The 22,433-nt window shown below is 41.4% G+C and overlaps 1 protein-coding gene and 1 pseudogene across 1 annotated transcript; one reads left to right on the top strand and one right to left on the bottom strand.

Annotated features, from left to right (window-relative positions):
- Window positions 1–217: 217 nt before the first annotated feature.
- On the bottom strand, window positions 218–3,661 carry LOC146653324 (uncharacterized). Its single transcript, XM_085380592.1, has one exon. The coding sequence runs from the start codon at window positions 3,659–3,661 to the stop codon at window positions 218–220; it is 3,444 nt and encodes a 1,147-aa protein (XP_085236718.1).
- Window positions 3,662–10,915: 7,254 nt separating this feature from the next.
- LOC146653323 (uncharacterized) lies at window positions 10,916–21,699 on the top strand (annotated as a pseudogene).
- The last annotated feature ends 734 nt before the right edge of the window (window positions 21,700–22,433 follow it).

Here is a 22,433-nt window from a genome sequence, read left to right as displayed (position 1 = left end):
AATTAAAAAAGACAAAAAAGCCAAAGTGATCATTATTGGAGCAGCTTAATTAATTCTTGCAATGTAATCTGCTGTTAATGGCTTTTTACAATCCCTGTTTGTGTTTTTGTCATTTTTGTCCGTGGTTGAAGCAATGCTGGAGATTGATTCTCTATGATCTTTCTGTTTTGAAGGCTGCTGAGAGACCACAAGGTTTGGTCCCCGTTTGCTACTCATGTCAGGGAGAACTCTTAGAGAGGCCAGGACTGAAAAAGGGGTGGTGGAGAACCTCCGAGGGTGTTATGCGCTGGTTTGGATCCAATGCTAACATCTCTTTGATTAGGCTGACAAATACATTTTGGATTTTTTCCTTGCCCCACATTATACTCAGCATTAGTCCAAGGTCATCGAGGCACTTAAGTTTTATGGATCGAGTGTCGTTGGACTGATAATCTGTTTCATCTTGAAATTGTCTTTCGGTCTTAAATGTCCAGTGTTGTCCGTTGTAGTTGTCTTTTATGAAATAGTTATCAGTGTAAAAGCCAGAGTCTAAAACATGATCTGGTGGCTGTCCCTGGGTCTGTATGATGAATTTCAAAACATCATAATCATTTCTCCCAGGGTAGAAAGGATACCCAGTAGCAAGCTCCACAGCTACCAGCCCCAGGGACCACATGTCTATTGCTTCATTAAATAGACTACCAATCATAACCTCAGGTGCTTTATAACCAACCGTCCCCACACAGTCACCAGGAATCACTGTAGATGCGGGACATGCAATGCCAAAGTCTATAAGTTTGACTTTGATGGGACACTCATAGCGGTCCACAACCATTATGTTTCCAGGTTTGAGGTCAGCATGCACTATTCCCAAAGAACCCAGGTGGGACAAGGCATTTGTGAGTTGATGTAAAATTGGCCTGATTTCGCTTATGGGGAGACCCTGGTTTTCCGGGTCCTCTATGTAGTCCCACAGGCTTTGGTCAAGGAGTTCAAAATTTAAGCAGATGCGGTCACCGTCGATGAAAAAGTCGTTCCATTGAACAATGTTGCATCTATCTGCATCCAAGCCTCGCAGCTGCTCCAGGATGAGAATTTCCATTTTTGCCTGTTGGAGAATTTTAGGGTTATTTTTGTTGACTTTAATAGCAACAACTTTGTTGGTTTTTGTATTGCAACATTTGGTTACAATACCAAAGCCCCCTTCTCCAAGGAAACCCTCGACCTCGTAGTGACCTCCCAAAAGGGTCCCTTTAGATATTTCAAGATCATCTATAGAGGAGGATGTGTTGGCTGATGCGTTGACGTATTCTTGTTGAGAAAATTCTTCTGAGTATTGGGAACTGCAGCTGATTTTCTGTGATTCTTCTCTTTTGCAACTAGAAGGCTGCTGAGAGACCACAAGGTTTTGTCCCCCTGTGCTACTCATGTCAGTGCAGGGAGAACTCTTAGAGAGGCCAGGATTGAAAAAGGGGTGGTGGAGAACCTCCGAGGGTGTTATGCGCTGGTTTGGATCCAATGCTAACATCTCTTTGATTAGGCTGACAAATACATTTTGGATTTTTTCCCAGCCCCACATTATACTCAGCATTAGTCCAAGGTCATCGAGGCACTTAAGTTTTATGGATCGAGTGTCGTTGGACTGATAATCTGTTTCATCTTGAAATTGTCTTTCGGTCTTAAATGTCCAGCGTTGTCCGTTGTAGTTGTCTTTTATGAAATAGTTATCAGTGTAAAAGCCAGAGTCTAAAACATGATCTGGTGGCTGTCCCTGGGTCTGTATGATGAATTTCAAAACATCATAATCATTTCTCCCAGGGTAGAAAGGATACCCAGTAGCAAGCTCCACAGCTACCAGCCCCAGGGACCACATGTCTATTGCTTCATTAAATAGACTACCAATCATAACCTCAGGTGCTTTATAACCAACCGTCCCCACACAGTCACCAGGAATCACTGTAGATGCGGGACATGCAATGCCAAAGTCTATAAGTTTGACTTTGATGGGACACTCATAGCAGTCCACAACCATTATGTTTCCAGGTTTGAGGTCAGCATGCACTATTCCCACAGAACCCAGGTGGGACAGGGCATTTGTGAGTTGATGTAAAATTGGCCTGATTTCGCTTATGGGGAGACCCTGGTTTTCCGGGTCCTCTATGTAGTCCCACAGGCTTTGGTCAAGGAGTTCAAAATTTAAGCAGATGCGGTCACCGTCGATGAAAAAGTCGTTCCATTGAACAATGTTGCATCTATCTGCATCCAAGCCTCGCAGCTGCTCCAGGATGAGAATTTCCATTTTTGCCTGTTGCAGAATTTCAGGGTTATTTTTGTTGACTTTGATAGCAACAAATTCGTTGGTTTTTGTATTGCAACATTTGGTTACAATACCAAAGCCCCCTTCTCCAAGGAAACCCTCGACCTCGTAGTGACCTCCCAAAAAGGTCCCTTTAGATATTTCAAGATCATCTATAGAGGAGGATGTGTTGGCTGATGCGTTGACGTATTCTTGTTGAGAAAATTCTTCTGAGGTTTGGGAACTGCAGCTGATTTTCTGTGATTCTTCTCTTTTGCAACTAGAAGGCTGCTGAGAGACCACAAGGTTTTGTCCCCCTGTGCTACTCATGTCAGTGCAGGGAGAACTCTTAGAGAGGCCAGGATTGAAAAAGGGGTGGTGGAGAACCTCCGAGGGTGTTATGCGCTGGTTTGGATCCAATGCTAACATCTCTTTGATTAGGCTGACAAATACATTTTGGATTTTTTCCCAACACCCCCTTATCTTCAGTAGTTGTTCAAGGTCATCGAGGCACTTAAGTTTTATGCATCGAGTGTCCTTGGACTGACAACCTGTCTCATCTTGAAATTGTCTTTCGGTCTTAAATGTCCAGTGTTGTCCGTTGTAGTTGTCTTTTATGAAATAGTTATCAGTGTAAAAGCCAGAGTCTAAAACATGATCTGGTGGCTGTCCCTGGGTCTGTATGATGAATTTCAAAACATCATAATCATTTCTCCCAGGGTAGAAAGGATACCCAGTAGCAAGCTCCACAGCTACCAGCCCCAGGGACCACATGTCTATTGCTTCATTAAATAGACTACCAATCATAACCTCAGGTGCTTTATAACCAACCGTCCCCACACAGTCACCAGGAATCACTGTAGATGCGGGACATGCAAAACCAAAGTCTGTAAGTTTGACTTTGATGGGACACTCATAGCGGTCCACAACCATTATGTTTCCAGGTTTGAGGTCAGCATGCACTATTCCCAAAGAACCCAGGTGGGACAGGGCATTTGCGAGCTGAAATAACACTGGCCTGATTTCTGTTACTGGGAGAACCCGGTTCCTCCGGTACCGCATGTACTGCCACAGGCTTTCATCGAGGAGTTCAAAATTTAAGCAGATGCGGTCACTGTCGATGAAAAAGTCATTCCATTTAACAATGTTGCATCTATCTGCATCCAAGCCTCGCAGCTTCTCCAGTATGTAAATTTCCATTTTCGCCTGTTGCAGAATTTCAGGGTCGCTCTTGTTGACTTTAATAGCAACGACTTTGTTGGTTTTTGTATTGCAACATTTGGTTACAATACCAAAGCCCCCTTCTTCAAGGAAACCCTCGACCTTGTAGTGACCTCCCAAAAGGGTCCCTTTACATATTTCAAGATGATTTGAGGTGAAAGTCATCTTGACTGAAATGTGTTTGTTTGCTCAGTGAATTGGTGAGAACGTTTAAAAAAAATTTCAGTGACTCTGAAGAGGTTTACAAATACTTTCAAATATAGCTCTGGTCGAACGTTTGAAGGCTGCGAACAAACTGACTAAAACTTGCTGCTCCTGACCCCTATTTATAGAAAAACTTCAAAGGCTCAAAGGCATGTGCTTGTGACATCCTCACATGTCCTTGTGACATCATCACATGTCCTTGTGACATCATCACTCTTCATGAATCAGATTGTCACATGACATTTTAGAATGGGGATGTTTTTTTTTAAAACCGTTTTCAAATTTAACCCTCTGTGGTCCAGGGTATAATTGGCCATTCTTGACTATTTTTGATTTTACCTCTATATTTCACCTTTAAAATATGTTTTTCTTGCCTTATTTGGCACCATTATTTTCAGCACAACCTCAAATATCTCAAAGTCAAAGTCAACTTTATTTGTCAATTCTGCCACATGTACAGGACATACAGAGAATAGAAATTTCGTTACTCTCAAACCCTAGATGAAATAGCAAATGAACATTTAAATATAAGAGAGTGATTAAAAAATGCAAATAAAATAATTAAAAAGTAAAAATTTAAATAAATACAATACAATTTAACAAGAAAGCTATGCAATATACAATATACAATATTCAGGTATGGGTAAATGACATTGAGTGTAAACCAGGCAGAGTAGTGCAAATAGGCAAATAGTGCAAATGGACATCTAGTAATATACGGTTAGAGATAGTATAACAACAAAGTCTTATGAGGTAATGGCAGTCCAATGCTCCACAAAGTGACTGGTAACTGGTGCAGGCCAGTGAGTGTGTGTGTGTGTATGTGACAGAGTTCAGTGAGACCATGGAGGAGAGGAGGGGAGAGGGGGCAGAATCGGGAGGGAGTTAAGCTTCCTGACAGCCTGATGGATGAAGCTGTCCTTCAGTCTGCTGGTCCTGGCCTGGAGACTCCGCAGTCTCCTCCCTGACGGCAGCAGCTTGAAGAAGCTTTGCATTGGGTGCGTGGGATCAGCCGCTATGCAAAGGGCTTTTTTAGTGAGACGGGTGCTGTAAATGTCCTGGAGGGAGGGGAGAGAGACACCAATGATCCTCTCTGCAGCTCTCACTATGCGTTGGAGGGTTCTATGACAGGACGCATTGCAGGCTCCAAACCACACAGTGATGCAGCTCGACAGGATGCTCTCGATGGTGCCTCTGTAGAAAGTGTACATGAGAAATTTGAGTTATTGTTTTCATTTTGGTATACTATATTAGCACAGTTGATCTAAATTAATAACACAATAAATTGTGTGTGCATCTCCTGTTTTGTCATGGTTGTATGTCCCGGTTCGTGACAGGCTGCATGAGCTCATCTGGTGGGAGTGTAGTACTGTAGAATTTCAGGCATAAAAACGTGGTTTTCACAGACCTTGTCACAGGGTCTGAGTTGGAAGATTTTGGTAAAGCTTTGTCCCTGAGGTAGTTGAAAAACCCCAGTTGGGTAAAGCGTTTGGGTTTTTTTGTTAACAGACATGCTTATCTATTTAGTTGGTGTTATTTTTTCAGCTAAATTTTTTAGTGCAATTAGCACTTTCAGCATCAATCCATAGCAATGTGTTGTATTTTTCACATTGTCTGTGTGTAAAATACATATGTAAGCATAGATTACACAAAGGATCCTGCACGCCAAGCTGGATACAAATAGAAATCCCTGGAAACAATTCTTTCTGCGCTTAAGAGCAGCTTCCTATTGCAACGCTGGAGGATTTGTCACCATTACTGGATATGCTGCAGAAGCACAGCAAAGCAGTGACTGTGTGTAGTCGGTTGCAACGTTAGAGCTCACGATCGTGAAGGCAAGAAACTGGATTAATCTTTTCATCGTTTTCCATCCTGGCGGCAACGTGAGGGATCCCATGTATCCACCAAACAAAGACGCCAGGCATGGATTGCAGCGGTGAGACGAGCGGATATCGAGTTCCGTGCAATCCCCAGCTTTTTGTTGGTTTGCTCGCGGCATTTTCTCTCCGGTGAGTTCTAAAGTAATTCATATCACTATCCGATTGTTCAGTCTGACGTCACTAGCCGTGTCTGGGCCTAAACTCTGCTGCAGGTCCATATATCAAATGATCACTGTGGCATTACTGAGAGTTAAAACACTGTCTTAAGTCTTTCATCTTTAATAAAATTATCAGCGTTCTGCTCTACCAGGTGTAACAACTGAGTTAAACATCCAGGCATCCATGACAATGGAATTTATGACATATGAGTTAGAAGTTAGCAGCAAGTTAGCTCGCTAGCTTCTATCTAAATACAATATAGCATGTCCTGACTGCGGGGTTTTGGAAACAAATTAAAACGTACAGCTTTCTTATCACTTCCAACATAAATGAAGACAGAAAACTAAACAGCAGTGACATTTGTAGGGTTACTGAACTTGGGCTAGCTGGTATATAATGATGTGCTACGTGACCGCTAGCGACACAGCTATGTTAGCATAATATAAACACGCTAACTTTTTTTCCACTCGATAAAAGTTAACGTGAGTGTTCTCGGTGGTCAGGAACAAATGTAATCGCATGGCAGGATGCTGTAAAAGGACCAAACTAAAAGGCTTTTAGTGGGTTTTTTTTTCAATGCGCTGCGGTCATAGATAATGAGATAAAACATGCTAATGTGTGATGCTGCAGAACCACGTCATGTCGACTGAGTAGCTTTTGATTTGGCATTATTGCAGGCAAACCAGCATATGAAATGGATGTAACAAATCCAGTGGTGATGGGAGTGACAGCGTCACGGAAGCTGAAGGGCAGACGAAGGACTGTGTGTGCAGTCAACAGGGCAGAGCAGAAATAAACCGGCTGTTGGAGGAGAACAGACTGCTTCGAGCACAGTTGCAAAAGACAGAGCTGAATGAAACTTTCTTAAAGGACGATACCGAAAAAGTAAGATATTACACTGGACTATATTGTTATGCAGTCTTAATGTCCCTCTTCAACACTGTCAAAGATTTCCTGCCAATATCGAAGAAACTGACAGGTTTCCAAATGCTCTTACTCACACTAATGCGTCTGAGACTTGATCTTCCAGTCCAGCATCCTTGTCATCTATTCCATGTGTCACTGTCTTCTGTCTTCACCGATACCGTTGATGTTTTGGGCAGACTGACAGAAAGAAGGATGACCTCAAAAAGTGATATAGTCCAGACAGAGCTTACAAATGATGGGCCATTTGCTAAACCTGCAGCACACACTGCTTTCTATGTGAAAGAACCATTCTGTGAGAAAAACTCTACTGCTCATTTGATCTATGACCTCTGAAAAACAGTTCATGATTTCCATTACTATTCAATTATAAAAAAAAAAGTACATTCCCTGGGTTATACAGCACTGATATGCAAAGCTTAATTGTATATCTGTAACTCTAGAACTGCAGTATTTATAGTTTTCTTAGTTTAATATTTCAATTTCATATTCTTCTTCTAAGTATAAAATCCCTTTTGTTATATTTGTCTCGTTAATTTAACTGAAATACACTGAAAATTGCTCACAAATTAAGGTTTATGTGTCAATACAAATGCAGGTTTTATTGCTGGGAGCTTCCCGTGATGCACTGACTATTTCTTCTTCCATGACACTAATGTTTTGTCTTTGCTTCATCATTTATGTACTGTACTGTATCCCCAGTTTTCCAGCGAGGGCTGCGTACATTTTGATTGCATTAACGTTTTTATCCAGCCTTTATGTGCAATAAAGGCTATACTTTTACACTGTAAAAGTATAGCCAATCAGAAGCTGCAAAATTCAAATGTAGTTACTGACAGGCCAAAGTGCAACAGGGAAGAGATTAAATGGGATCAAAGGGAGTGGCATTATAAATTCCTTCCTTCCTGAGATTCAAATCCTCCAATCAAAACGGTGCCAGCAATGCAAAGACAGATTTCTTTAAAAGATTGGACACAATAACAAAGTCAGTCGTTTATTTATTAAAGCACTGTTAATAATTTTAGTTGCTGCTATTTCAAATAAATGTTTGGTACAACAAATTTCTCCGTGTTCTGTCTCAGGCTTTATTCGGGCCCTGGTACTAGAGCTATGGTCTGTTCTTGAGTGCAGCAGTGACGACATCAGAGTGGTCCGTCCCAAACCAACTCCCATTGACCCCACAGATAGGAGTTGCATTAAGGTATTGTATGTATGTGCGTGCGTGTGTGTGTGAGAGAGAGAGGGAGAAGGAGAAACTTCCTGGAGCCCACAATGCCCCAATTTTTAGATATCTACATAATAGTACAGACACAGATCTCTTAGAAGTTTTGCTTTTCCATCATGTTTTTAGCTCACTGGTTACAAAGGTGTTTAAATTGATTAAAATTAAATTGATTCCAATTATTATTAACCCAGGACTCAGAATAGTGGTCCATGTGTTGCTGTGATACCAGCAGCCATGTAGAAAATTCACTTGTGAATATTCATATTTAAGAAACTGGCAATAGTGATTTTGTTAACAAGAAAGGCTTTTTGCTGATTGGTTTATGGGTGTCTGGGCAAATAAGCCTTACTTTCATAAGACTGCATTTTTAGTTATGTTTTTGGCAGAATTTCTCTCAGGAAAGCTTCAACAAGCTCCAGCGTGAGCCTGTCTGTGTGTGTCTGATGCTTGGCCTCTGACAGCAGCCAAGTCATCTCTCTCAGAGAGACTAGCCAAGTGAATACGGACAGCCAGTGATGTGTAAACTGTGTCCTGCCACAGGCGACTTTAAAGTCTGCCTTATCAGTGGGTTATACATATATGCTGAGGTCAAAGGAAAACTAAATATACACACACCAGCACTTTGGTGAATTAACTCGAGTCTTTGCTTTAATCTGTGCTAAGTACAGTAGGAGGTTTGGTAGTACATATGAAGATAAGTTCACACATGCACAGAAACATCAGAAGACACATGAAAGTATAGATATTTCTATTTTAGAAAAAAAAAATCCATCGTATCTTGTTTTTTTCTTTACGTTTCTTTGAAGCTGTTTAATATAATCTAAGTTGTAGCTCGTTTGTGCAAGTGTCTCTCTTTTTTTCCTTTGATGCTTTTGATGATATGTTTTCCCTGTTCTACCAGACCCAGTGAAAAATGCAGGGAGCTTTCCTGTAGTTTAATATTCTTCAGGCTGCAATAGGTTTCTGCTCAACCACTCTGCTCAGAATATATGTCTTATTCAGTTTTGAGAGTGTGGTAAACCATGTTTTATCTTTGCAATCATAAATTCTTTTTACATTTTGTTTTGCTTTGAATACTACAGATATTATTTGTCATATTATCGGTAGTGTTTGTAGTTGAATAGTGTTATATTATTATTATGTGTTAGGATTTGATCAATCCATGACGTGCACAAATGCATTCACAATGGTCTTTAAAAGCAAATACATTTTTTCTCTCTAACAGCTGCTGTATTTACTTTCCTCTTCAGTCCTTCCTGTACTTGGTCAACCTCCTCTCCTCTTCCCAGTCGGTGTGGCAACTGCTGGGCCGACAGTCTTTGGCCAACAAAAGCGAATACACCCTGAGGGAGATGCCAACCTCCATACCTGTAAGTGTTTTTCTTCTTCTTCTTTTCCACACACTGCAGTTTTTTTTTGTCATCCATCTGAGGGCATGTTTGCACTTTTTATTTGGCCTCCAAACACCACCCACCCATTTGTTTTACTTCAAACGCATTCAAATAAACCCTCTCACACTGAGACTGATATACGTTCTCCACCTTACCCATTGTAAATTTCCACACAGTTTTCGTTTTGCACCCTATCCGGTGCATTCTTGTTCAAAGCCTCTCATTTTACTCCACAGGATTTGATTGACAGACTGATTGCCGTGAATTCGGATGGGAAGATTCATTCTCTCTTCCACTACGAAGAGAGTCACACATTCGGCCTAAGGTGGGATTCATTTTTTTTTTCATATTACTTAACATGGTAAATGGTAAATGGCCTGTATTTATATAGCGCTTTACTAGTCCCTAAGGACCCCAAAGCGCTTTACATATCCAGTCATCCACCCATTCACGCACACATTCACACACTGGTGATAGCAAGCTACATTGTAACCACAGCCACCCTGGGGCGCACTGACAGAGGCGAGGCTGCCGGACACTGGCGCCACCGGGCCCTCTGACCACCACCAGTAGGCAACGGGTGAAGTGTCTTGCCCAATGACACAACGATCGAGACTGTCCAAGCCGGGGCTCGAACCGGCAACCTTCCGATTACAAGGCGAACTCCCAACTCTTGAGCCACTATCGTACTTCCCCACTAACATCAGTGGGGAAGTACATGATATCAGATTATCACCTGGTGACTGCACACACACTTCAGCCTCTGGCAATAGGAGACTGGCATGGTTCTTTATACTTTGATTACCCAGCATTGAAAGGCTGATGAAAGGATTTCTCTGGATAAGAGAGAAATAAGCTGGTGTGTGTGTGTGTGTGTGTGTGTGTGTGTGTGTGTGTGTGTGTGTGTGTGTGTGTGTGTGTGTGCTTGTGTAAATACTCACATCAGCCTGTATAAAATACAGCAATGCATAAGTGTTTTGAATGAATAGAAATGTGACACATGAGAAGGTGTGTCTGTGACTGTTCCTGTATAACTTATTTTCAGACTAGTTAACAAGTTATGCTCCGGTCATTTGATGTTACCAAGATAGATGTCCTTTTGTAATATAGTTAAATTTTCTTTGTACATTTCATTTATCCACCATCATACATTAAGCCAAGAAGAGTTCATTATACTAACAAGAGGTATCAACGCTGGGCCAAAGTGCAGCACGTGGTTAAAGTTTGTAATCCAGCCGGGGTGTAAATATCACTCAGCAGCCAGTCGCAGAGATGAAGCAGGCAGCATCAACACATAAATCTACTCTACCCGGCTTAAATCAAAAGACCACCTCTGACTGAAAAGCTGTAGATTTTACTTTTTTGCACAAATTAATTCAGATTCACACTAATTCTGTTCACAGCTCCAACAAAATGAGGAAGAGGAGGGGGAGAAACACAAGTAGATTGAAGTACAATTGGATGAAAGTCGAGGAGAAGGAAGTTTAGGATGAGGAGGAAGAAAAGCAGCAGGAGCATCTTTAGGGATCCCTATGATGTCATTGAGGTTTATTTCATTAATATTGTCCTCTCACAAAGAAAGATGACTTGTTTTAGTTCACCTACCTACTTCCTGTATTAAATAGTGATGTGCAAAATGTTGTGGAAAACCACGGAGCAGGCACGTATAGTGCATCTGCAGGTAAATGAACATCAGATCTCTCAGACTAAAATCTGTATTATACTTTTAGTCTTAAGAACATATGTTGTATATTTATCACCCTTATGATAAAACCCATGTCAGCCATTGGTTTATGGACTTTGTATTTAGAAGCCTCAACATTTGCTTTATTGCTATCGCTATGTTGTTTTTTGTGAGCCTTTTAGGACCATATTAGGACGAGGGATCAGAATCTGGAGTCGTGCACACTACTGTTTCATTTAGCGTGTATCCATAAGATTTGTGCAGCAGATCCAAGTTGTGCCTTGAAAACAGGAAGGTTGTCTGCATAGAGGAGAACTTTAATAGCAGGCTTGTACAAAGTGAGGCTTTGTGCTCACATTTGCTGCAAACACTCGTTTTAATTCTGTTACCCTGTTTTGATGCAGAATTGAGTTGAAATCAGGCACCTTCTGTTTTAATGTGTTCTTGTGAATTGATTGTGTATCGCATACATTTGATTTGACTTTCTGCGAGACAACAGTCGTCCGCTGGCCAAAAAAAGTTTTCCAAATACCTCCACGTGATCAAGCCTGGATTTAGAAAACAATAGCAAAAAAAATCTGCACCTCCTGCTTCACATGCAATTTGTGTTTGTGTGTTCAGAGGCGGCGGCGAGAGGGGAGACCTCGGCTCATCCAGCTGGAGAGCCTGACCAGGAGGAGTCGAACATTAACTCTGCTCTTCCAGGGCACCCTGCAGACTTGGCTGCTGGCATTGGCGAGGGAGTGCGGCCGCCGCTGGGATGACGTGAACGCCAATCATAGGTCGACTGCAGGTATGCGAGTCAGACCTTCTCAGGAGGGTTTCACTTTTCTCTCTTCTTTATAATTGACCCTTGTTTTCTCTCTCAGCTCCTTGTCTCAGAGTGGGAGGGATTTGAAGCACAAAGGGAGGAGCTTGTCGTTTGGTTGGCTGATATGGATGTCCACCTGAGTGAGGTTGACCAGCTGACAGGAAACACCTGTGAAAAACTGAAACAACTGCAGGTGTGGGGTTGTTTTGATATGACATAGTTTTGATATGATACATACGTCATCCTAAACTGGACTAACAAAGAACCATGAGTCCAACATGAAACTTACCTTGCATAAGCAGGGCTCGCAAAATTTCAAAATCCCTGGTAGCCCTTCGGGCAGGCACTCTTCAGTTTTTGGTAGCCCAAAATAAATTTAAGAAGCCCAAATAAAAAAATAAAAAAGAGGACAATTTTTAGATTGATGTTTTGTTTCCTTTACAATATTGTAAAGGAAACAAAACATCAATCTAAAAATATTTAAAACACAAATTACAACAACAATTTCAACCATCAACTCAAATATTTGGTTCTAATTGAACAGAAATTTCTATGAACTTGCAAGAACTGTGTAGGACATGAAACAGTGTGTGTCAGATCCTGAATTTGAAATTTCCACTGAAATCACGGGTAAGAGGCAAGTGGAACCAAGCTGACTTCTGCTAAATGGGTCAAACTGGGCAGAAAGTACACAAACACATAACATCCTTATAGAATATGATGTAACACTATAGATCAACTTACCTCAGAATATATAAAGCATATAAACAATTACAGCAATATGATGCAACAAACACAGCAGTGCTACTAATCCAAAATACTCATAGAACTTCATAGAACTGAAACAAACATTTATTTTTAGGCCTTCGTCGCGTCGCTGTGACGTAATCGGCCTTAAAATGCGGCCTTTAAGGCTGCAGACCCTGAATTGGGATACAGCCTCTGAATCGCTGCATCTTGTAGCTGTGTCGTCTTAAATTGGTCATGTGATTTTGACGCGCCGACGCGTCCGGCAACCCCAGAGGTTTAACTTAATATTTAAGTGTCTCTTGGTTTTAGACTAGTTGTTTAGTCTAATTTGATGTTTTAAACCAGAAAAGGAAGAAGAGGGCTTAGAATTACAGGTAAGAACTGCTCAGTGGTATGTGATAAACTGTAAATGTAAAGCTTACAGGTCAGTCCTCATGTTTTTAAATCAGATTTTGAGTCTGTACATGGCACATTATGCTTTTGCATGTTGTGAAATGTGCTGCAAAACAAACTGAGGTAAACTAACTGGTTTACTGTGATGGATTTAAAGTGCGTGTGACTGGTGCGCAGTGGCTGTGGTGCTCACGGTCAGAGTTCAGTCACAAAGAGGGTAACAGAGATGAATTTAAAGTTAAGGTGATGGTGCTTAGATTCATTCACAGACTGAAACCTTCACACCAACTTTATCCTGTGTCTCTTAGTTTTAGACTAGTTGTTTAGTCTATTTTGATGTTTTAAACCATATCACAGGGTTTTTACTTCACCATTTACGGGGTTTTAACAAGCAAACAAAAGACAGATCGTGATGTTTGAAAATGTTTTGGAAATATTCTTTAAAGATTAGATGTAAAATACGCAGAGGATAAATTCAATTGGTTTATTAGTTTATTACATAAGTTGAAAAAAAGTTAAACAAGTAAATAAAGAAACAACATAAAAGAAAAGTAAACAAAACAAATCGGTAAATAAAGGAAAATGGTAATAAGAAGGGAAAAAAAAAGAAAAGAGAAAACCCCAACAATCCCCTCTGAGCAAGCACTAGGCGACAGTGGGGAAGAAAAACTGCCTTTAAACGGGCAGAAACTTCCGGCAGAACCAGGCTCACGAGGGGCAGTCAACTGCCGGGACTGGTTGGGGTGAAAAAAGATGAAGGAGAGAGGGAAGAAGTGTTAGGAGAGAAGGGGAGAGGAGAGGTGAAAATTAAGATGGAACAGAGGTGGAGGGAGACGAGGTGACGTCAGCAGTAGAAAAAATAGAAAAAGTAGAAAGAGCAGGAGTGTCCCTCCTCCAGAAGAAGCGGAAACGTTTTTTCTTCTTTTCCATGAGCTTTTCCACGACCACTTTTTTCTCTAGGATGAGGGTTCTCAACTGATCGGTTGTTTCTTCAACTTCCTTCTCAAGTTTCTGGCATCTTTGCTCCATTTCTTTTAATAGATTGCACTTGTCTGTATTTTGCTGTTGTTTTTCCTTGTGCATCTTTTCTAACTGCTCATTTCTTCTTGTGATTTCTTGAAGCTTACGCTGCAGGTCTTCATTTATTTTCTCTTGTTGCTGCTTTTGTGCAAGCATTTCAGCGTTTTCGCGCTTCAAGTTGTCTGAGTCCTGGAGAATACGTTTTTTTTCTTCTTCCTGTTGCTCTTTCTCTTGAAGAAGCTCTTTTTTTTTGCACTCTGTTTCATCCAGCCTGACTTTCAGCACTTCGTATTTTTTCTTTATGCCTTTGAGTTGGTCCTGCATTTGTGTGACCCCTTCCTTTTTCTGTCCGAGGATTTGTGCAGTTTGTTCCATAGCTTCATCAAGCGTTCCTTGGAGCGCCTGATTCTTTTGCTCCATGTTTTGGAGATCCCTTTGCATCTCCCCAATAGTAGCATTCGCGCGTTGAAGCTGGGCAGACGTTTCTTTTAATTCAGCACTCTTTGTCTTGTTTTCCTTCATCAGGAACAAAATCTTCTGTCGTGCTTCACCAAACTTTCCTTCCCAGGCCTCACTAATAATTTTTGTGTAAGGCTGGCGTTGCTGTTGTTTTTCCAGCTCTTGATTTCGTGCTTCCAATTGTCTGCACTTCTCCTCCAGTTGAAGCTTCTCTTCTTCAATTTGTTTAATTTTTGCATGTAGGTCGGAGTTTTCCTGTAATGTCCTTTGGACTGATGAGGCACCAATGGATCGTGTCATATCAGGCTTCCCTCTTGAAGTGAGTGGCCGGCCAGACCTCGAAGGAGAGGCAGCAAGATTGTTTATTCTTTGTTGGCATTTTCGTGGATACATTTTTAATCCTGTGCACAGTGACTCTGAAGAGGTTTACAAATACTTTCAAATATATCTCTGGTCGAACGTTTGAAGGCTGCGAACAAACTGACTAAAACTTGCTGCTCCTGACCCCTATTTATAGAAAAGGCTCAAAGGCATGTGCTTGTGACATCATCACATGTCCTTGTGACATCATCACATGTCCTTGTGACATCATCACTCTTCATGAATCAGATTGTCACATGACATTTTAGAATGCGCCCCCTGCCGCCATCACAGTAGGCCAGACAAAGGATACAGCTTCAGCTATGGTGGTACGTGTGTAGTCGGTTGCAATGTTAGATCTCACGATCGTGAAGGCAAGAAACTGGATTAATCTTTTAATCGTTTTCCATCCTGGCGGCAACGTGAGGGATCCCATGTATCCGATATCACCAAACAAAGACGCCAGGCATGGATTGCAGCGGTGAGACGAGCGGATATCGAGTTCCGTGCAATCCCCAGCTTTTTGTTGGTTTGCTCGCGGCATTTTCTCTCCGGTGAGTTCTAAAGTAATTCATATCACTATCCGATTGTTGAGTCTGACGTCACTAGCCGTGTCTGGGCCTAAACTCTGCTGCAGGTCCATATATCAAATGATCACTGTGGCATTACTGAGAGTTAAAACACTGTCTTAAGTCTTTCATCTTTAATAAAATTATCAGCGTTCTGCTCTACCAGGTGTAACAACTGAGTTAAACATCCAGGCACCCATGACAATGGAATTTATGACATATGAGTTAGAAGTTAGCAGCAAGTTAGCTCGCTAGCTTCTATCTAAATACAATATAGCATGTCCTGACTGCGGGGTTTTGGAAACAAATTAAAACGTACAGCTTTCTTATCACTTCCAACATAAATGAAGACAGAAAACTAAACAGCAGTGACAGTGGCTGCAAATTTTACCAGGGTTTTAGTCAAATGCCCCCCTGTGATTTTACCTGCACCCTGCGATTTGATTTTTAGTTATTTTAACAGCAAACTGAAGAAAAGCCTTGACTCCGTTGCTCCACTCACCACCAAAAAGATTAACGTAAAACATGCATCACCCTGGAGAAACGAAGAAGTCAAAAAACTCAAAAGAAATTGCAGGGCAGCAGAAAGGAGATGGAGGAAAAATAAAAATAATATCAACCATCAAATATTTTCCGAGCAATTTAAAATGTACAATAATACATTAAGGAAGTCAAGAAATTCATACTTCGCCAAAATAATCAGTATTAACAAAAATAATCCCAAGGTCCTCTTTTCCACCATAGATCATTTATTTAACCCTGATTTTAACAGCTCCCAAAGAACCCCCACAGACTCGCTCTGTGAGCAGTTTGCAGACCACTTCAGGGGAAAGATCAGCGCCATCAGATCTGATATTTTATCTAATCGCGATATGATTGTAAACACATCTGAGGGCTCGATTGTACCTGAGGAGACACTGGACAGCTTTGTCCTGGTTAATGCTGAGAACTTTCAGAAGGTTTTCTCCACAGTGAGACCCACCACATGTCTTTTAGATCCAATCCCCTCTTCACTCTTTAAAACACTTTATGGATTTTTTGAGGCTGAGCTTTTATACATGATGAATTGCTCTCTTCAGTTGGGTGTCTTCCCTGCTGCCTTTAAAACGGCGGTGGTGAGGCCCCTTCTGAAGAAGAGCAATTTGGATTGTAATGATTTTAATAACTACAGACCTGTATCCAACTTACCATTTTTAAGTAAAGTCTTAGAAAAACTTGTTTTTACTCAGATTACTGATTTTCTCAATGATAGACAGATCCTGGAGATATTCCAGTCTGGATTTAGGGTGAACCACAGCACAGAGACGGCTCTCCTAAAGGTTTTAAATGATCTTAGATGTAACTGGGACGCCCAAAAGCTCTCAGTCCTGGTGCTGCTGGATCTAAGCGCAGCCTTTGATACAGTAGACCACGCTATTCTTTTAAACAGACTAAAACACATGGTGGGCCTCTCTGGTGCTGTACACAACTGGTTCACTTCCTATCTCTCTGACAGATCTTTTATGGTGAGTATGGATACATGCTCCTCTAAGATCCATAAAATGACATGTGGTGTGCCTCAAGGGTCGGTTCTAGGCCCTGTACTTTTTAATTTGTATATGTTGCCTCTCGGCAGTGTCATCAGGAGGCATGGAGTGAACTTCCACAGTTACGCTGATGACACGCAGCTGTACATCTCCGTGTCTCCTGATGACACCAGACCAATGGATGCCCTTTTTAACTGTATCTTGGATATAAGATCTTGGATGGCAGAAAACTTTTTACAGCTTAACCAGGACAAAACTGAAGTTTTAATTGTCGGTCCTGAGGCTCAGAGAGAGAAACTCTTGTCTAAATTAGAGGCATTTTCACTATGTCCTTCGCTACAAGTGAAAAACCTGGGTGTTATTTTTGACTCTGAGCTTGGTTTTATCCCACATGTTAAACATGTAACCAAAATTGGATTTTATCATCTAAAAAATATAGCCAGAGTCCGCCCTATTCTCTCTCGGGCCAACACGGAGATGCTGATGCATGCTTTTATTGCCAGTCGCATTGATTACTGTAATGCCCTGCTCTCTGGTCTTCCTAAGAAGAATATTTCAACTTTACAACTCTTGCAAAACTCGGCAGCTCGTGTGCTGACGAAGACCAGAGGGCGGGCCCACATTACACCGGTTTTAGAATCGCTGCATTGGCTCCCCGTGTGTTTCAGGATCGATTTTAAAGTTCTTTTATTGGTTTTTAAATGTCTTAATGGTCTTGGGCCTTCTTATCTCTCAGATCTGCTTTTACCATACGAACCCTCGCGGACCCTGAGGTCCTCTGGTACTGGCCTTTTGATTGTCCCTAAAGTCAGGACACATACTCACGGAGAGGCAGCTTTTCAGTGGTATGGTCCTCGTCTGTGGAACAGCCTGCCGGAGGAGCTCAGGGCCGCAGAGAACGTACATGTTTTTAAGAACAGGCTCAAGACCCACCTTTTTAATTTAGCTTTTACTTAGCGTTTATTTATTTTTTATGCTTATTTATTCTATCCTGTTATTCTATTATTAATTTAGGATTTACCTAATATTTTTTGATTTTATTCTTATTCATTTTTTAATCTTCTTACTCTATTTATATTTATATTTATATTGTATCCTGTTCTTATTTATTTTATCATTTTACCCTGTATATATCGTATTGCGTCATATCTCCAGTGTTTCCTCGGAGGGCGCTCTCTGCACCGGGGCTGTTATTGACCGTGGCTGCTGGTCTCTGGGGTCCTCTCAGCCTGGTTGGGGGGCTCCTTGGCCTCCCTCCGGCTGTGTGCCCAGCCCGGAGGCTGCGGTCTGTGACCGGCTCCCGGTGCAGACGGCTCTCTGTTATAATGTTTCCTCACTTGGCTCATGCGAGCCCAGCCCAATTTTTACTCTTTAAGTGTGCGCGTGTGTGTATGTGTGTGTGTGGGTGGGGGTGGGGGGATATATGTGTATTGAGAGTGTGGGGAGTGAGTTGGAGGGTGGGGTGGGCTGCTTTTAACTATGTAAAGCACTTTGTGCTACATTTTTTCTGTATGAAAAGTGCTTTATAAATAAAGCTTGATTGATTGATTTGTAGGGTTACTGAACTTGGGCTAGCTGGTATATAATGATGTGCTACGTGACCGCTAGTAACACAGCTATGTTAGCACAATATAAACACGCTAACTTTTTTTCCACTCGATAAAAGTTAACGTGAGTGTTCTCGGTGGTCAGGAACAAATGTAATCGCATGGCAGGATGCTGTAAAAGGACCAAACCAAAAGGCTTTTAGTGGGGTTTTTTTCAATGCGCTGCGGTCATAGATAATGAGATAAAACATGCTAATGTGTGATGCTGCAGAACCACGTCATGTCGACTGAGTAGCTTTTGATTTGGCATTATTGCAGGCAAACCAGCATATGAAATGGATGTAACAAATCCAGACTGGGCACCAACACTGCACATGGGGCACGACGACAAACCTGTGTCAGACTCGGACCGGCACGCAAGGCGTATGCAACGGAAGCGAAAAAGAGCACCCATTGCAGGTAAACACCCCCCTCTGAAAACATACTAAATTGCTCTTATGGTACACTAATCCGCACATAACTTAAAGATGAATCACACACCTGTCATTGGAATATTGGTGTACATTAACCTTAAGTCTATGCACTATTTTTTATCTTACAGGCTTGATGATCGATGAAGGTCTGACAGAAGAACAACAACCATGTCATGGAGGCAGTGGACAGCAGTTGTGTTGGACAAGTGGAGGTTGACGTACCAGCTGCAAATGTGGACAGTGGTGATGGGAGTGACAGCGTCACGGAAGCTGAAGGGCAGACGAAGGACTGTGTGTGCAGTCAACAGGGCAGAGCAGAAATAAACCGGCTGTTGGAGGAGAACAGACTGCTTCGAGCACAGTTGCAAAAGACAGAGCTGAATGAAACTTTCTTAAAGGACGATACCGAAAAAGTAAGATATTACACTGGACTATATTGTTATGCAGTCTTAATGTCCCTCTTCAACACTGTCAAAGATTTCCTGCCAATACCGAAGAAACTGACAGGTTTCCAAATGCTCTTACTCACACTAATGCGTCTGAGACTTGATCTTCCAGTCCAGCATCTTTGTCATCTATTCCATGTGTCGCACAAAACACTGTCTTCTGTCTTCACCGATACCATTGATGTTTTGTATGCCCACTTAGGAGCACTGGTGCACTGGCCTGAGAGGCACTGTCTGCAGGCGACAATGCCTCCACAGTTTACTGAAACTTTTGGAAAACGAGTAGCAATCATTGTTGACTGTTTTGAGATTCGAACAGAAAGACCATCTAATTTAAAGGCACGCGCACAAACATACTCTCATTACAAGGGTACACAGACCATAAAATACCTCATCGGGATTACACCCCATGGAGCTATTTCTTTCATTTCCAGGGGATGGGGGGGTCGTGCATAGAGCAGGGCGATATGGCCAAAAATATTTATCACGATATATATTTGAAAATTTGCGATAATGATATAACCGACGATATAATTGATGCGAGACAAAATACAACTCCACAACATTACTAGCGCAAAAAGACAACCTTCCATTTATTTTCACCTAAACAAGAAGCTGGTTTTTATGTACATTAAAGCTTTATAAAAATGTAACAGTGCAAATGCAAATTCCTTGCTGAAAGTTTAACCAAAAGGCATTTCCAGTAGAAATGGGCTGACATATCCTGAGCATAACCATGTATAATATCCACTGAAGTTAAAAAGAGGTGCTTTGCAACATTAAACTGCAGTGTGCAGTACGCATTTTTCGGACCATAAGGTGCACGGGATTATAAGGCACATTAAGCGAAACAAAGCAGTCAGATAAATCAAACTTTATTAAACTCATTCTTCTTGCTTCCTCCACTTCTGTACCATTGATTCATTAATGTTGAATTCTCTGGCAGCTGCTCTATTCCCATGTTGTTGCAGTATATTAATGACTAACCTGGTATTGTGGATAGATTATCTCAGTTGTTCTCCTGACTGAAGTTTGGTCCGTTTACAGCATCCTGCCATGCGATTGCATTTGTCTCTAACCATGAAGAACCTTCACGTTAACTTTTATAAGTGGAAAAGTGTTAGTGTTCGTCCTCCAGCTTCACTGTTTATGTTATGCTAACATAGCTGTGTCGCTAGCGATCACGTAGCACATCATTATATACCAGCTAGCCCAACTTCAGTAACCCTACAAACGTCACTGCTGTTTAGTTTCCTGTCTTCATTTATGTTGGAAGTGATAGCAGAGCTGTACGTTTGATTTTTTTCAGAAATCTCTCAGTCAGAACATGCTAAATCATGCTTAGGTAACTAGCGAAACTAGCGAGCTAACTTCCGCTAGCTTCCTGCTAACTTCTAACTCCATTAAATGTAATAACTTTTTGTTTTCATGGAAGTTAAACTTTATAGTTACACCTGGTAAAGCAGCAATGCTGATCGTTTTACTAAAGATGAAAGAATTTAGACAGTTTTTAACTCTCAGTGATGCTGCAGTGTTGTTTGACCTGAAGCATACGGAGTTTAGGACCCAGATTACTCCCAGATTTAAGAGCATCTTAGTCCGACAAATACGACAATAACGACGACCGCTTGCATGTTCTGCAAAAAAATGTGCTTTGTCGTGTATCTGACAGACAAACACCAAACCAGTTCCACATCACGGAAGTTGCACCATTTTTACAAACCAATTCTGGTTCATCTGTTTCACTCAACAATCGGCCATGTGCGTATGAAAACAAAGGCACTGCGCATGCGCGTTTTACTCCCATTCTATCGCGATATTTCATTTTCCTATCGTTGCCTAACATTATACCGGTATTACCGTGAATGGTATAATATGGCCCAGCCCTAGTCGTGCATCAGATAAACACATCATAGAGAGATGTGGCATTCTTCAAAAGCTGTTACCAGGGGACGTAGTATTGGCTGACAGAGGCTTTGACATCAGAGATGCTGTAGGAATGATGTGTGCGGAGGTCAAGATTCCAGCTTTCACAAAAGGCTACTGTCAACTTGATGCAAGGGACGTTGAACAAACGAGAGCAATTGCCCACCTGAGAATTCATGTTGAGCGAGTAATAGGTAGTTTGCGCAACAAGTTCAAAATGTTACACACAGTCTGATTACTCTTATCATGTGAGGCTGAAGACACAACACTTCTTGATAAGATCGTTAAGGTTTGCTGTGTTTTTGTTAATATGTGCCCCAGTGTTGTTGTCAAACCAGGGCCAAATGACACTTGCTCCTGTTGAGTATTCTTAAAGCTGTTCTTTTGGATGTACTGTACATTGTAAATAGTTGTACTTTGTGTGAAGTTGTTTTAATAAAACAAAAAAGAATAGTATATTTGTTTGTTTTTCTTTATTATAGATCTATTCACATGTACACAGCAATCACATAAAAATGAAATGCAAACTATTTACATCGCACCACACAGCTGTCATCAATCTTTAACCACAACATGAAACATTACAGGCTATTTAGAGCAGCACGTTGTTTCGAGAAGTATTTCCCAACAAGTTCAGGAAGGCACATTTTACGAAAGAAGTCTTGTGCTTTCTTTAAGCGCGGTTTCCAGAAATCCACAGCAGGGAAGACGCGAGTCACAGCAAGGTCTCTCTGTGTCCACACAACGAGGCCACAGTGGCTGGCGCCCGTAACAAAGACTCAGCGTCTCTGTTGTGTAAACACGCCAGTGATTGGGGTAATGTGGGTGACTGTGTAGTGTAGTTGGTGTAATAGTTTTCGACTCCACACAGTCACTGCTTTGCTGTGCTTCTGCAGCGTATCCAGTAATGGTGACAAATCCTCCAGCGTTGCAATAGGAAGCTGCTCTTAAGCGCAGAAAGAATTGTTTCCAGGGATTTCTATTTGTATCCAGCTTGGCGTGCAGGATCCTTTGTGTAATCTATGCTTACATATGTATTTTACACACAGACAATGTGAAAAATACAACACATTGCTATGGATTGATGCTGAAAGTGCTAATTGCACTAAAAAATTTAGCTGAAAAAAATAACACCAACTAAATAGATAAGCATGTCTGTTAACAAAAACCCCCAAACGCTTTACCCAACT

This window comes from Rhamphochromis longiceps, linkage group LG14 (genome assembly GCF_057381845.1).
Source record: "Rhamphochromis longiceps isolate RC_006_pf linkage group LG14, R_longiceps_female_GT1.1, whole genome shotgun sequence".
In the NCBI taxonomy this organism is placed as follows: domain Eukaryota; kingdom Metazoa; phylum Chordata; class Actinopteri; order Cichliformes; family Cichlidae; genus Rhamphochromis; species Rhamphochromis longiceps.
This window is presented reverse-complemented; position numbering and strand designations above follow the sequence as displayed.